At 37.5% G+C, this 15,519-nt stretch overlaps 1 protein-coding gene across 15 annotated transcripts in view; it reads left to right on the top strand.

The window, feature by feature from the left end:
• Window positions 1-15,519, top strand: part of PTPRD (protein tyrosine phosphatase receptor type D) — a 481,306-nt gene that overhangs the window by 428,214 nt on the left and 37,573 nt on the right. For all 15 annotated transcript variants that reach the window (XM_058424005.1, XM_058424010.1, XM_058424007.1 and 12 more), the window contains one exon: window positions 901-1,076. In XM_058424005.1, the coding sequence (XP_058279988.1) occupies window positions 901-1,076 (176 nt within the window). The remainder of the gene's footprint in view (window positions 1-900; window positions 1,077-15,519) is intronic.

Below are 15,519 nucleotides of genomic sequence, written 5' to 3'. Positions count from 1 at the left end.
CCAATACACCTCCTTGGCCCAGGTAGGCAGCATGTTCCAACTCTCAGTCCAGGCATCCTATGACATACTCTGAGTAGCATAAGTTAGATTGCAGTTAAGAACTAGCCTGCTTCCTGTGGGGCTCTAAGAATGGTCATGTGTCTGGTAGACACAGCCAAAGTTCCTGTATAAGATTTGTTCAAAATACCTGAGCTTCAATCAAATAATGGTGTAGCTCCCATGTGCCCACAAGTCTTGGATCTTTTATCTTTCCATACTTTTGATTCTTATTCCGTCTTACAAAGGTCTTTATTTCATGCATACACCATATAGAAAATTCCACTGTTTCTTAAATCTGACTTACATAATATGTTTTGTTACAAAAAACCTCATAATTATCTTCCCATTTAATGGGGAAAATAAATATAGCAGTAGTATTAATAGTTCTGACGATATTTTTTTTCCCCTGTCTGTATTTAAAGGAAATGCAATGACCTCAACAAGAATGTTTGAGAGCCTACCCAAGGTGGCTGATTGGCAATCCTCCCTGTCTGTCCCAGGTAGAGACTGCCATATTTGGGGTGTCTGCAGGCACTGTCAGACCAGCTTTTAAATGCTGTTGTGTTGATCTCCAGGTCCCTCCACCTGATACAGATTTTCAGGCATCTTTTATACTTCTTACCAAATGAAGTCTCTTTCAAAAGAATAGTTATTCCCAGAGAGAACACCATGCCTCTTGGCTCCACAGATGGCATACACTCAGTTGTAAGTACCCATGTGCTATTTGGCATGCAGCAAGCCAAGATTCATCAAATCAGCTGTGCCACAGGATTGTTCAGCCCTTGCACAACAGGACAGCACAGAAATTCTGCCCTCTCTTTGCAGCCATGCCAGGCAGTTTTCACTCTCCTCTCTTTGCAGGCATACCAGGCAGCGACTATATCAATGCCAACTACATAGACGGATACAGGAAGCAGAATGCTTATATAGCAACGCAGGGGGCGTTGCCAGAAACCTTTGGTGACTTCTGGAGAATGATGTGGGAACAACAAGGTGCAACGGTCGTCATGATGACAAAACTAGAGGAGAGGTCCAGGGTAAGGAAAACTTACACAAGATTAATAATATTGTACCTGAAATATCACTAATGTCAGATTTTTGTTTCCTTCATGTGTGTTTGCCTGCCTTCTTTATATGTGTAAAAACTGATCTTTTTTTAGGTTACCATGTCTGCACCATGAAAATCACTTATATATAGGAAATCTTTCACTATGAAACTACCAAAACATGACACTTATTTGTATGTTTTTATGCTCTGGAAAATTTTTAAATTTTTGATCGTAATGATTTTGGGGGGTTGTTTTCTTTTTAATCATGTTGGAAATCTTATGAGGTGATCAAAAGACTTACTTCCTCTGTAGTAATAAGAATATGATTGTATCATACTGTTATGAGGAAATTAATGTATGTCAACAGCATTCAGTTCTCAGTTTTAAATGGCATGGATTCAGCATTATTTAACATCACTGAGGATTTGGATTTGCTTGAGAAACTTTTTTTTCTTGAGCATATGCTGGTAGCTCGAAAAATAACAACAGCACTTGCAATAACAGAATACAAAATTATCTGTGGTATTTCAGTTCAGTTTTGCAGACCAAAGTAAAATTAGGGAAGTAAAGCACTAAAACATATGGATATTGTTCAGGTAATAGCATGATACTATTCAAATAATAGAACTATAGATTCTATTATTGGAGGAGGTATGATAAAATATGTGCTATACGTAAAGTGAAATAAAAAATAGTAATTAGGGTTTTTTATAAGATAAAGAAAGTGATAGAAAGTGTAGTAACAGACCATAGTGTGTTACATGAAGATTTACTAGTGGGTCTGTATTTGCTGGCATTAATCAGTTCTCAGAGTGGATGTTATTGGAGAGGAGGAACTAAAAGGAAAAAAAATAATGAGGAAAGAGGAGAGGAGAGGAGAGGAGAGGAGAGGAGAGGAGAGGAGAGGAGAGGAGAGGAGAGGAGAGGAGAGGAGAGGAGAGGAGAGGAGAGGAGAGGAGAGGACGAGGAGAGGAGAGGAGAGGAGAGGAGAGGAGAGGAGAGGAGAGGAGAGGAGAGGAGAGGAGAGGAGAGGAGAGGAGAGGAGAGGAGAGGAGAGGAGAGGAGAGGAGAGGAGAGGAGAGGAGAGGAGAGGAGAGGAGAGGAGAGGAGAGGAGAGGAGAGGAGAGGAGAGGAGAGGAGAGGAGAGGAGAGGAGAGGAGAGGAGAGGAGAGGAGAGGAGAGGAGAGGAGAGAGGAGAGGAGAGGAGAGGAGAGGAGAGGAGAGGAGAGGAGAGGTGTCTAGATGTACTTGCAGATCTCATGGGCTGTTCGTGCTCATGATGCTGTTTCCATTGCTAGGAATGCACGTTGGCTGGGGAGACTGCTACACAGCTGGTTCATTGCCAACAAAGTTTCTGCAAACACATTTCTGTGTCCCATATCATAAGCCAGGAAATTCAACCAAATGCAGAAATCAGACTGGGGAGAAAGAAGTGGTAATTCTAACATCAGTGGTAATCACCTCCCTTGGGACCCTGTCATAACAACAGTAGAAGAGTTTTCAAATCCAGGAGATGAATAATGAACAGGAGTGTCACAGAAAAAACTCTGCCACAAACAGTCTGTGGTATTTTGTCCTAGAAGCTTGTGTGAAGGGGCAGGAAGCTGCAAGTGGGAAGCAGGCTGCAAGACTGCAGGTGGAAGGTGGGAAAAGTCTAAGGTATCAAAGGCAATGAGTTAAAAATTAGTTAAATGCAATTAGTTAAACAATGCCATAAATATGGAGGATTAAGAAGAGTTCAGTAGTATAGAAAGACATAAGGGAGGAGGACAGAAGATTTATCCTCCAGACTGATTTTAAATCAGTAAAAGTATCTTACAGAGGTAACTGGATAATAGTTGATATTTCAGTAGTTCATGGATAAGCTCCATTTCAAAAGGAAAATATTTAAGCATGTGTCAGCTTGGAACAGGGTGGAGTGCACCATAAAGCCTAATGCTGTACTGTTTTGGTATTGATGTCTTTTTTATATGCTTGGATACCTATAATTGCAATGATTACATAACTTGAACCTCTTGGCAGCAGACATTCCTTTCTGGAGGCTTACCAAAACATGTATATATTTATTCTTTTGCCCTTTCTGTCATTTCTGTAAGTAGAGTAGGCTTTTTGCAGTTCAAGCAATGTATAGCATTCTGATTGTGGAGTCCCTTCTCACATGTAACTTCAACCCACATTAACACCAGTGCCTTTACATACCTGATGGCAATTAGTACATAGCAGAGGGTAATTTTAGCAAAATTTTTAGTTTTATCTTGGGTCTACTGACCTTGTCTAGTCCAGGCACTGCCTGTTTGGAATTCAGAAGATGAAATTTTTCCCATTTCTTTACTAATTAATTCTTTAAAGCTGCTGGTAAATGACACCACAGCAAAGAAAAAATTGGTTCTTAATAAGCAGCCCATTGCAAAAGGTATACTTAAGTACTTGAAAGTTTATCTTAATACTGCAGGCCACAGACAGCCGCTGTCTAGAAGGATGTTTTGATGTAGCTAAATTAAATTCTTCTCATTCTCTGCAATAATTGCCTAGCAGAGTTTTAAGCTAACTCTAGCCTTTGTTGGCTGCACCCTAAAAAACACTGATCAGAATAGTAATCACCTCCAGAAGTTATTAGCATTCAGAAGCAATACATTCCTTAAGTGGAATGAGAAACTAGACATTCTAGTCAATGGATTGCTCCTGCATTCAATGCTTATATTTGTGTATTGTTTGTGCTTAATTTTTACCTGCTGTGTTCGTAGGCTGAATTTGATGCATTCATTGCAGAGCATTACATATCCAATATGTAACTCAGCTCCCAATCTCAGTCTGCAGCTCTTGTGAATATGGCAAACCAGTTGCCTCTTCTAGTACAGTAGCTGCATGTAATGTAATTAATGGTATTGATGGTGAGGCAGCAGTGGGAATCCCTGTGTAGAAAAAAAAATACAAAACAGTCATGACATTACATTGTTATTTTTTCTCATGCTATCGTTTTTATATAGCATATTCTTGCAGCAGAGAAACAAGTGAGATTTCAAACATAAAATATAAGCACTGTTACATATCATTAGGAATGAAGAGTTTTGCTAATTTTGTTTCTCTTTCTCCTTTGATTCTGTTTTGATTGCTTTTGTGTCTTGGCAGCCTGATCATTATTCTTGCTGTAAGGCAAGATTGTTTCTCCCTGGGACTTTCTGCTTTCCATCTCCATGTCATCATTTCTGTTTAGCTAGCTTTTCGTCATTATGTAGTCCTGCAGCCTGGTATCAGCCTTTTTAACCTGGACTGCATAGATAAAGATGAGAATTTTAATTGCATCTGCAGAAACAAAGTTGGTTCATTAGCATATGTTAGTTGTCTGAGTAACTTCAGATTTGAGAATGTTCATATTTTACAGCTGAGCAGATCAAATGAAGATGTTACAGTGAATTCATTATTCATTTGTTTGCCTATAAGGAAGCTGCAGGGAAAAAAAAAGATCTTTCACTTATAACCTTTCACACTTAGTTGGTTTCATACTATATGTCACCACCTGAATTTCCCTTGACCTAAACCAGACTACAGTGAGAAAATCAGTTTCATCATTCAGCTACCATGAAAATATATCAAAAAGGATTATACACACTGGTAGTGCATGGAACCGTGTTAGTAACATTTTCGTCACAGATACAATTTTAATCTTAGTGAAATAAAAGAACAATATTGAAGGTTGTAAGTTAGTGATTTTAAAAGAGCAGCTGTATGTTATACTAAGGAAATATCTAAAACATGTAAAGCTTTAGTGTGTGGTACTCTCTCTCCTACTTCTCTGTCTTCTCCTCTACCCCAAGCAGTACAGATTATATTTTGTTGTTGTTGGGTTTGGGTTTTTTTGGTTTTGTTCCTCTCAATTAACTGGATGTTCTAAGTACTTATGTGCTGTAGTGAATTTTATGAATGATCAGATAAAAAATTTCAGATAAAAAAATAGTGAAACATAACATTGCCTCTAACAGAAAACATCTAGCCCTGCCTCCTTTTTCAGGAGCCCTGCCTACCCTTTTTCAGGGTAGGATACTGTTGTAGATTGTCCACTTGCAAGAGAATTAAGTCCTTTACTTCTTTGCTTTATAATGCTGTATTTTGAATACATTTGCTGTGTTACCTTGGATCTGATAGAAGATACTTACTTTCCTGCCTTAACCTTATTACAATATTTTCTGTACTGGGACCCCATTGCCTAGGTTTAAAACATTTTTGACTAAAAAACCCAATCAGGTCAAAGCTAAATGAAAATATAATGACACTATCAAGTGTCAAATATGAGCAGGTAAATGACAGTATAATGTAAATATCAAGTTGAGCCAGATTTTGAATTTCTTTACTCATGAGGAAGGCTTTTGTTTTCATAGTGGTACTATCAGCGTCATTCAAATTTGCTAATTACTAAGTGAATACATGAGGAAACTACATTGGTGGCATTCTGTTAGCCTGATCCAAACACCTATTTGACTGTCATGAAGAGGGTGTCATCATCAATTTTATAAGCAAAAATTATCTAAAAAACCGTAAGCATAGAATAATCATCTTGGTTTGTAAAGGTTTAACATCTTGAATCCTGAGTCTTTACTGAGAAGGGGGAGATCAAAATGTATCCTGTCTCATATTTTTTTCCCCATTATTGATACAGATGAGACTATTTGCATGGGTCTTGTATTTGTTCAATAAAAACATCAAAAGATAATTGAAAATCCCTGGACTTACCTTCTCTCAACTTGTCACTGATGCCTGAAAGAGTCTGAAGAAAAGCTAAATGGACTTTTCCTGGTATTGCTGAAATGCTTAATAGGATCTCCTGCTATTCCAAGTGCCAAGCATCAGAGCACTTCCATCCGAGTATTTCTATTAACCTTTTATAGATTTATAGACTATTCCATGTGTAAGAAAAATGGAAAATGGGTGACAGTAGAAATATCAAATGGGTAAAATAGTTGTTAAGGGGGTTTTTTGCATAGTGGGTTTGGTTGGGTTTTTTAAGGAGGATATAATAAATTAAATCAGGGAAGGTTTATTCAAATTTAACTAGAACAAAACCAACGATCAGTTGAAAACACAAAACACAGACTCCTTAGTAAAAACAGCTTTGAAATAGGCTTTGGTGACCAAAGATTTCTAAGTCTTGCTAAAGTTAATGAAAAAGTAAAGGCAGGTCTGGGAAGAACACTACATTTTTCTACTCAAAATGTGCATGTTCTAAGATTTTTCAAGAATCCTTATTTGTTGACAGTAGAGTAGGCACTGATACCTAATCTGTCTGACTTCATACCTAAGACAAAGCAAGCGAACATGCAGTGCAGTTAAGTAATAAGCACAGAAAACTAAGAATGCCATTTTCTTTCCTGTATGAAATGGATGCAGCAGACATTTATGCGATTTTCATGAAGTTAGTTTTCCATTTGTTGTTCAGGGCTTCTGCAGCAAATTTCAGATTTTTCTTTCTAAGTATGTTTGGGTGATACATGGTGGTATTATGTGTCAAAATACTGCATCCAAATGTAAGTGACAATTAGACATCTTCACTAAAGGAATAAAGAAGTCAGCAATAGGTGCACTTAAAAATTAATTTAACAATATTGTCAATACATTCCCAAGTATACCTGTATTCTACTGTATTTAGGCAAAATGGAATTGATTTTCGCAAAAAAACTTTCACTGGTGTTTCATACTGAGCAGCACAGGTGTGTAAAAATGTGCACTTTCTTTAAAAAAAGTTGTGAAATATATTTATATAGGAAAAAATAAAAAGAACTTCTAGCTGTGCAAAAGGCAACTGAAAAAATCATGTCTTTAGCTGGTAAAAGGTAAGGTAGCATAAGTCAGCAGATATTAGTAGATAGGATGTTACTTTGGTTTTTTTAAAGTTTTTTAAAGGCTTTTACTTGTTTATAAGATGGAGTTAGTTTCTTTAGTTTTTGCACAATATTAGGTGCAGTATTTTGCTTTTCTCACGCATGGGAATATAAACAAACCTTTCGTTTTCATTCTCTGTCCTTTGTTTTCATACTTCAAGCCTGAAAATAATGTAATTAACAGCTAGTCTAGCCAGTGGGGTGAAAGGTAGTAACCCCAGAAGCCAATCCACAACCAGACCCACAAATGTATAAAAAATGAAAGAAATAAACAAGCTCGCTCTCTCTGCACTGCTCACTTGGAGAGCAACTCTGCACTGCAGACCTCTCGTCTCCGTGTTATCATTTTGCATGCCACTACCACAATAGGACACATTACAGATGGTATTTTTCCTTACTAAATTGTATTGCTTTACTAAAGAGAAATTAAATGTGCAGTTTTTTCATTGCTCATTCCCTAGTTTTAATGGCGAAGAAATACTTTCTGTTACAATAATGTACTAACAGAATTTTATTTCACTTCTTTAATGCTCACTGCATGCTATGATATGAGTCAGATAAAGAATGAATGAGAGAACTAGGCGGGGAAAAAACCCCACAAAATCAAGTATACCATGTGTTCACCAGATTTACAAAGATAAAAATAAAAATGTGTAGGTTTTTTACTGGAGTTTGTTTCAGTGTAACAGAATGCTATGGCCACAGTCCAAGAATTCCTACACCATCTTAAAGGGTAGAGTTACCACTTGTAATGTCAAAATTGTAAAACTCAACTATAACTGTTTATTATGGAAGGATTCTCAGTGGCACAAGGGTAGGAACATTGTCAGCTCTCACTGAAATGTCATCAGTGATAGGTGGTTAATACATGTAAGAATCTAATCCGATAAAGCTTAGAGTTTCTTTTTCTAGGCGCATTTCAGGTGGAAGAGCTGTGCCAAGGTGCCTCAGCTAAAACTCAGTCTATTAATATCATCCAGTAAAATAGCTGTGGAAATGCCATATTATAAGTACGACTAATTTTGTGTGAAGGAATTGCTGTTACCCACTACATAGGCTCAAAGTCTGGTTATTTCAGCTTATTTACATTTGAAGTTGAAAACATAGAGAATTTATGCCCCCTGTGAAAAGATGTTGGTAAATTACAAAGAATCTAGAAGAGAAGAGTAATGAGCAGATACTGGAGAAATACTAGAAATATTTTGATTTATTTTATATATAAGAGAGTGAAGGAAATCATAGTCTTTCAGCACATGGAAGTCTGTTAAAAAAAATTTCATAATAATCAACCATTTTCCTTGCCTTTGGGCCTTTAAGGAGGAAGAAATAAACTTTGCAGCAAAAAATTATGTATATTGAACTATTAAAGAACTTCCTAAATGTAATGTCAAGAATGGAGCAAGCTTTGTAAGATACTGTGTGCGGTCTCAATTGTAAGCTTTCAAGAACTGTTTGCACGAGTCTTACCTGAAATGGTCTCGAACTGGCAATACTTGGTATTGCCAAAAGTATTTTTCAAGGCAATCACCTAGATTTTTTTGGCTTATTATTCTGTGGTTTCTTTTATCTGTTAGAGTAAACTGATGGTTTTCTATAAAAATATCATTTCCCTGAAGCAAATGTATAACAAGTGGTTTAGTCAAAACCATATTCTAACTCTGTAATTTGACTTTATTTTCTTAGTTGCTTCGCTTTGTGCTTGAGGTGAAGTAAGACATACATTATTACCTTGTATAATTCTTCTCTTGATACAAACAGAGGAACGATGCCACACATAGAAAATGCCAACTGTCATTTTGAGTTAGAAGATTTAAAATTCTGCTTATTTGTTTTCAAAACTGAGTGAATGTAGAATCTTAGAATCATTAAGGTTGGAAAAAACTTTCAAGCTCATGAAATCCAGCCATTACCAAATAGTACCATACCCACTAAACCATATTACAAAGTGCTATGTCCACTTGTTTTTTGAACACTTCTAGGGGTGGTGAATCCCCCCCTTTCCTGGGAAGCCTGTTCCAAAGCTTAACCACTCTTTCAGTGAAGAAATTTTTCCTGATATGCAACCTAAACCTCCCCTGCTGCAGTTTGAGGCCTTTTCCTCTTGTCCTGTTGCTGGTTGCCTGGTAAAGGAGATTGAACTCTACCTCGCCACAACCTCCTTTCAGGTTGTTCTGGAGCACAGTAAGGTACCCCCTGAACCTTCTTTTCTCCAGGCTGAACAACCATTGTATCCTCAGCTGCTCTTCATAGGACTTAGGTCTGAGACCCTCCACGAGCTTTGTGGCCCTCTCTGCACGCATGATGAGTTCATGTTTGGTTTAGCATTGTAGTGTATTACTTCAGCACATAGTGTTCTGTCAAGCAATTTGAGGTTTGAAAATGTTAGAGAGTAGATTTAGTATTGTTTATCAAAAGTAATCCTGCTTTTCTTTATTTAGTAGATTATGGTGAAAAACTCAAGGCCAGTTGTCCTTTATGTCAAGCAATCAGGAAAATTTTACTTCTTCCAACAGGTTTCTCTGAAAAAGAATATTATGATTTGCATTTTGCATCATTTACAGAGCTTGTCCTATGTTCTAAGAAAGTTAATGGATACAGCTAAGTAGTGACATTGGTAATCAATCCTTTTGGTAGGGAAATTTCCTGCTTCACCTAACAGGAACTGTATGAAATATATTTATGAGATAAAGAATTTCATCTGTGTATTAAACTAGCTATAAAAATCTCACCTTCACTTGAAGGTCCATTCAAAAATCAAAATCCAAACAGACTTGTAGTTCCACAAAGTACTTTCCAATGTAGCTTTTCATTTATTAGTTTCGTTTCAAGTGAACCAAAGACATAATAATAATAGAAAATTTTTAATGTGCTGTTTCTTTCTTTTGATCCTTTTGTTCACTGATATTTTACAAAACACTCATATCAGCTTACAGAGGTGGAAAATAGTAGATCTTCATTACAGCACTTGAATAGCAGGCTGAAATGTTCAATATGTTCTTCATACTGTAATATTTTATTCAGTTAAAGGATTATTCAGGCTGTACAGAGTGATCAGCCTTGAGTACAAGAGGATGAAACAAAAAGTAGTCAGCACATTCACTTTTCCAGTCAGTCCATTCATTTAAACCTTTTCAAGACCTTTTTGGAAAATATTGCTGAACTCAACTGTTTGACAGACTCATCCTTCAAAATGAATTCATTAAAACCATGCCTTCCTGCTGTTAGAGCTTAAACAGGGTGTCTCACATTGGTATCAGCAATACAGTTTTTAGGTGTTCTTTGCTTGTATAGATAAAGATGAATATTGAGATATAAGACACTTTTAATCATTTCAGTATCTCTTTCCTTTTTTTTTAATAACCATACCACACTCTTTCATAAGGATCAGAATGGACAAATCTGGGGGGTAATCTCTTTAATTAGTCAATTATATTTCAGTGTTAACTGTCAACCTACTAATCATATCTCAGAAATTTCAGAAAGTAGGGGGGTAATGAGGGTGGATTTGAAGCCTTATTAGAGGACTAAAGTTTGTTATTAATTGATTAGCTTCCGGTTCACTTGGGTTGCTTCCAGATTCTTATTGGAACTTTTTTTTTTTTTTTTTGTGGCTACTGCAATTAGGACCAAAATCTAAAACTTATTTTTGACTATGAATTTATATTCTAATCTTTCTTTTATACCTGGACTGAAGTCAGTGAGGGACACTAGAGTAAATCTTGTTCAAATAAAATCAAAAAATATGTCTGTATTTGGATTTTTATTTTTTTTATCTTTGCATTATAATCTCAAATACTATTATCAGTGTCTTTTAGCTTTAGAGTCAAGTCGCCTCATCTTGAGGTGACAATACATTGTTGGGAAAAGAAAATTGCTTTGGATTAACATCTGTTTGGAGACAGAATGTTAGCTGAAATGTCTGAGGCAGTAAACTAGCCTGATAGGGTTTGAGACAAGTTCTATCACCAACAATTGGCACTACCTTTCTAATTGTATACTTAGTATTACCATTCAACATAATTCATTCTTCTTTCATTATTAAAGGAAGATCATCTGAAAATACTGTAGAAAATTCTGTCTGCAAAAGTATTTTTAGCAAGAAAATCAGAGCAAGAAATTATATACTATTGATACTTTGTATTCTAGATTCAATATAATTAATACACTGTTCTTACAGCAAATAATGTTCTGTATGTATCTGCCTGACACTAGTTTTCTGTCTCTTTCCTGATCTCTTTTTGTTTTGTCCTTCTAAACTTAGATGGCTTGTAACAGCTGGTTCATGTGTTAAGAATCACCTGAAGGAGCTTTTCAGCCTGAATGATGGAACTTTTTACTGGAAAATTATTTCTCCACCCTTGAATGTCAGAAATCTTTGTATTCATATGTTCATATGGAAATACACTTCCTTCAGCTCTCTTGATGCATAGCAGCATGTTCTCTAGTGTCTGTGACTTGTTGAAGTGTGAATATCCAAGAATATTAGGAACTCTGTAGCTGAAATCCTTCAAGTCTGAAAATGTCTTAAGGCTTCTCATTTTTAATGGAAAAGGATGCATTTGCATTTTTTTACAGCTTTGCATTCAGTGAATGCTTGTACTTCGATGAATAGCAAAGATTTGCGTGGTCTGAGTGGAAGAAATGTAGAGAAAGAAAATATGTGTATGTTTGAGAGGCATGTTACAAGAATGTGCCTGTCATTAAGTCTATATTCTAGCTATGTCTACTACTATGGTACTTAAAAAGATTTCTTAAAATACTTAGTCATTTGAGAGCTGCTGTCATGTCATATGTAGTGGTTTTGGTGGTGTGCAACTTATGATCATGGGTTGGTAGATAGTGTCAGGGAGCACAATGGTTCCCCCTGTTATCCAGGGGAAGCAGTCAGAAAACTGCTAAGCTGGCTGGATGTTCACAAATCTATAGGCCCAGATGGGATCCATCCCAGGGTGACGGGGGAGCTGGCAGATGAGCTTGTGAAGCCACTCTCCATCATTTACCAACAGTCCTGGCTTGCTAGTGAGGTTCCAGATGACTGGAAACTGGTCGGTGTGAAACCCATTCACAAAAAAGGGTGGGAGGGAGGATCCTAGTAATTATAGGACAGTCAGTCTGGCCTCAGTACCCTGTGAAGTTTCAGAGCGGTTTATTTTGAGAGTCATCACACAACACTTACAGGATGGCCAGGCTATCAGACCCAGCCAGCATGGGTTTAGGAGGGGTAGGTCATGTTTCACCAACCTGATCACCTTTCATGACCAGGTGACCCGCCTGGTGGATGCAGGAAGGGCTGTGGATGTTGTCTATTTGGATTTCATCAATGCCTTTGACACTGTCTCCCACAGAACACTCCTGGGAAAGCTGGCAGCCCGTGGCTTGGACAGGAGCACTCTTGTCTGGGTTAGGAACTGGCTGCATGGCCGGGCCCAGAGAGTGGAGGTGAGCGGTGCTGCATCCAGCTGGGGCCAGTCACCAGTGGTGTCCCTCAGGGGTCTGTGCTGGGGCCAGCTCTGTTCAATATTTTTATTGACGACATGGATGAGGGTATTGAATCTTTCATTAGTAAATTTGCAGATGACACTGAGCTGGGAGCGTGTGTCGACCTGTTGGAAGGCAGGAGGGCTCTGCAGAGAGATCTGGAACAGTTGGATGGATGGGCAGAGTCTAACAAGATGAAGTTTAATAAGTCCATGTGCTGAGTCCTGCACTGTGGCCACAATAACCCCCAGCAGTGTTACAGCCTGGGGACGGTGTGGCTGGACAGTGCCCAGGAGGAAAGGGACCTGGGGGCACTGGTGACAGCAGCTGAACATGAGCCAGCAGTGTGCCCAGGTGGCCCAGAGGGCCAATGGCATCCTGGCCTGGATCAGGAATGGTGTGGCCAGCAGGAGCAGGAAGGGCATTCTGCCCCTGTACTCGGCACTGGTGAGGCCACACCTCGAGTGCTGTGTCCAGTTCTGGGCCCCTCAGTTTAGGAAGGACATTGAGATGCTCGAGCACATCCAGAGGAGGCAACGAGGCTGGTGAGGGGCTTGGAGCACGAGCCATATGAAGAACAACTGAGGGAGCTGGGGTTGTTTAGCCTGGAGAAAAGGAGACTCAGAGGTGACCTTATCATGCTCTACAACTTCCTGAGGGGTGGCTGTGGTCAGCTGGGGGTTGGTCTCTTTCTCCAGCAGCAACTGACAGAACAAGAGGACACAGTCTCAGGCTGCACCAAGGGAAATACAGGTTGGACATTAGGAAAAAGTTTTTCACGGAAAGAGTGATAAGGTACTGGAATAGTCTGCCCGGGGAGGTGGTGGAGTCACCATCCCATGATGTGTTTAAAAGACTGGATGTGGCACTCAGTGCCATGGTTTAGTTGAAGTATTAGGGCATGGGTTGGACTTGATGATCTTGAAGGTCTCTTCCAACCTAGACATTCAGTGATTCTGTGGCAGTGAAAATATTAGTAAAAGATATGCTTGTCAGTACTTGTAATTTAATTTCTCTTAAAAACCCTGGTTTTTTAATTCACCACTGAGTTATTTCACACTCATATGTCTGCTTCACTCATCTTGCCATCTTTAGTGGCAGGCAAGAGAACCTTAAATAATTACTAGTTAAAGCCGTTCTCATATACAGTTAGTGGCACAGAAAAACTCTCATTTAGTGCATATGAATATAGTCTGCTAGGGAAAAGATCAAGCCTTGGAACTTGCAGCTACATGGATAAGAGAAAGATGATGCCTATGAGGTGAGGGCTCATCAAAGGTATATTAGAAAATAACTGTGACAATAAAAATACTGTAATTGTATTTCTGGGGAGGACTGGTATGATCATCATCATACTTTGCCATGTTAATTTTTTTTCCAAATCATTTACACAAGCAAGGAAGAAATGGCTCTTATTACAGAGAATTTAAACATAGACCAAAAAGCTAAAGCAAGAACACGTTCGACAAAAAATTTCAAAATTGACTTGTTTACATGTAGTGTTAAATTTTGGATGACTCAAGGGTGTTGAGATTTTTATTCTGAAAAAAAAATCCCACTTCAAGAGCTAAAGACTTGGATCTTAATACAGAATAAAACATTTGGAAAGAACTCTCTCAGAAACTAGTGTCTTACAAATTGACTTGTATTATCTGGTCCTGTGCTGCCAGTGAAGTCCAACAGAAAACATTGTTTGATCTCTCACAAAGATAAATTCGACTCTAAATTGTTAGGAGTATTGGGAATATAAGCTTTATGATCACAGAGCAAGAGAGGGTAGGTGGCACATAAGGACACATCTCTGAAGACGACCTCTTGTTCTGAGAAAAATCAATAGGCAAAAGGGACAAGAGATGCACTTCAATCAACTTAGGTTTCATGTGCTCTTCCAGAGGGTCAAATCTACATCAACCTGAAATCAAGTTTTCTTTCTTAAAGAATTTATACTTATTTTCATCAGTTTCCACTTCCAAATAATATATATACTACTTTACATATTGAATTTCTTATTGAACACTTAGTATCTGTTTCCAGCAGGAGCTCTCTGCATCACCCAGCTCTCACAGAAAGTATTTTAGAAAAAGTATACCACAATTGAAGTTTATGTTAGGTAAACTAGTACATTAAAGAAAACCCCGCCAAAAAATCTACACCTAAAGAAGCATACAGATTTCTTTTTTCCCAGCCTAACTGAAAAGGAGCAGTTGTCTATAGCCATCTAAGTCCAAGTATATTCTTAAAATTAGATTACTCTAGAAAATAAAAATAAACATTTTCTGTCATTTTCAAGCTGATCAAATTTTGTTGCAAGCTGGTAATTTTTCACAAATTCTTTCTGGAAGCTGGTACTGCTCTGAGCATACAATTTATATGTGAGATCTGCAAGGTGAAGAAGAGAACAACATATATAGGCATGCAAAGGCACAGCTATGCTTTTATCTCATTTTAATTAAAAATTATTTTTTATTAATTTAAAAAAAATCTTCAAAATCCCCAAGTTTAGTCAGAACTTTATACTAAACCTGTAGTTGCTAAGATAACAAATTACACTTATTATGTATCAACAATTTCCATTAAAAAGTTTGTCATTCTATGGGAATTAATAAATAATAAACCACAGCTTGTGTGTTTAAAATACAGGTAACTAGTATAGACATGTTGCACTGTTTCTATATTAATAAGAAAGTGAAACTAGACTTACTATAATTATATTTAATGTACTCAATTGAAAATATGCTTTTCCGTTTGGTTTACGAAGACCAAGGGGGCAATTACTACGAATCTTGCAAATATATAACAGACACTTGTGAACTATTTGCAATACTTTCAGTAAATGGCACAAAGAAGTAAATATCTAATTACTTAATAAGATAATTTTTTCACCAGCAATCCCATCTTTTAATAGAGCAGCATCAATAAACATTTTAGTTACTTTGCTGCATTTTGTTATCTTTAAATTAAACTATAATTTCCTACAAAAAGTTGTTTCCCTTTACTTTGCCACTAATGAATTCTTATCAGCTGCTTTAGTGACTAGAATTTTTTTCCTCTCTATCTAGATTACTTGTTCTCAGACTGTG

This window comes from Hirundo rustica, chromosome Z (genome assembly GCF_015227805.2).
Source record: "Hirundo rustica isolate bHirRus1 chromosome Z, bHirRus1.pri.v3, whole genome shotgun sequence".
In the NCBI taxonomy this organism is placed as follows: Eukaryota; Metazoa; Chordata; class Aves; order Passeriformes; family Hirundinidae; genus Hirundo; species Hirundo rustica.
The sequence above is the reverse complement of the archived record's forward strand: the minus strand, read 5'-3'. Positions and strand labels throughout refer to the sequence as shown.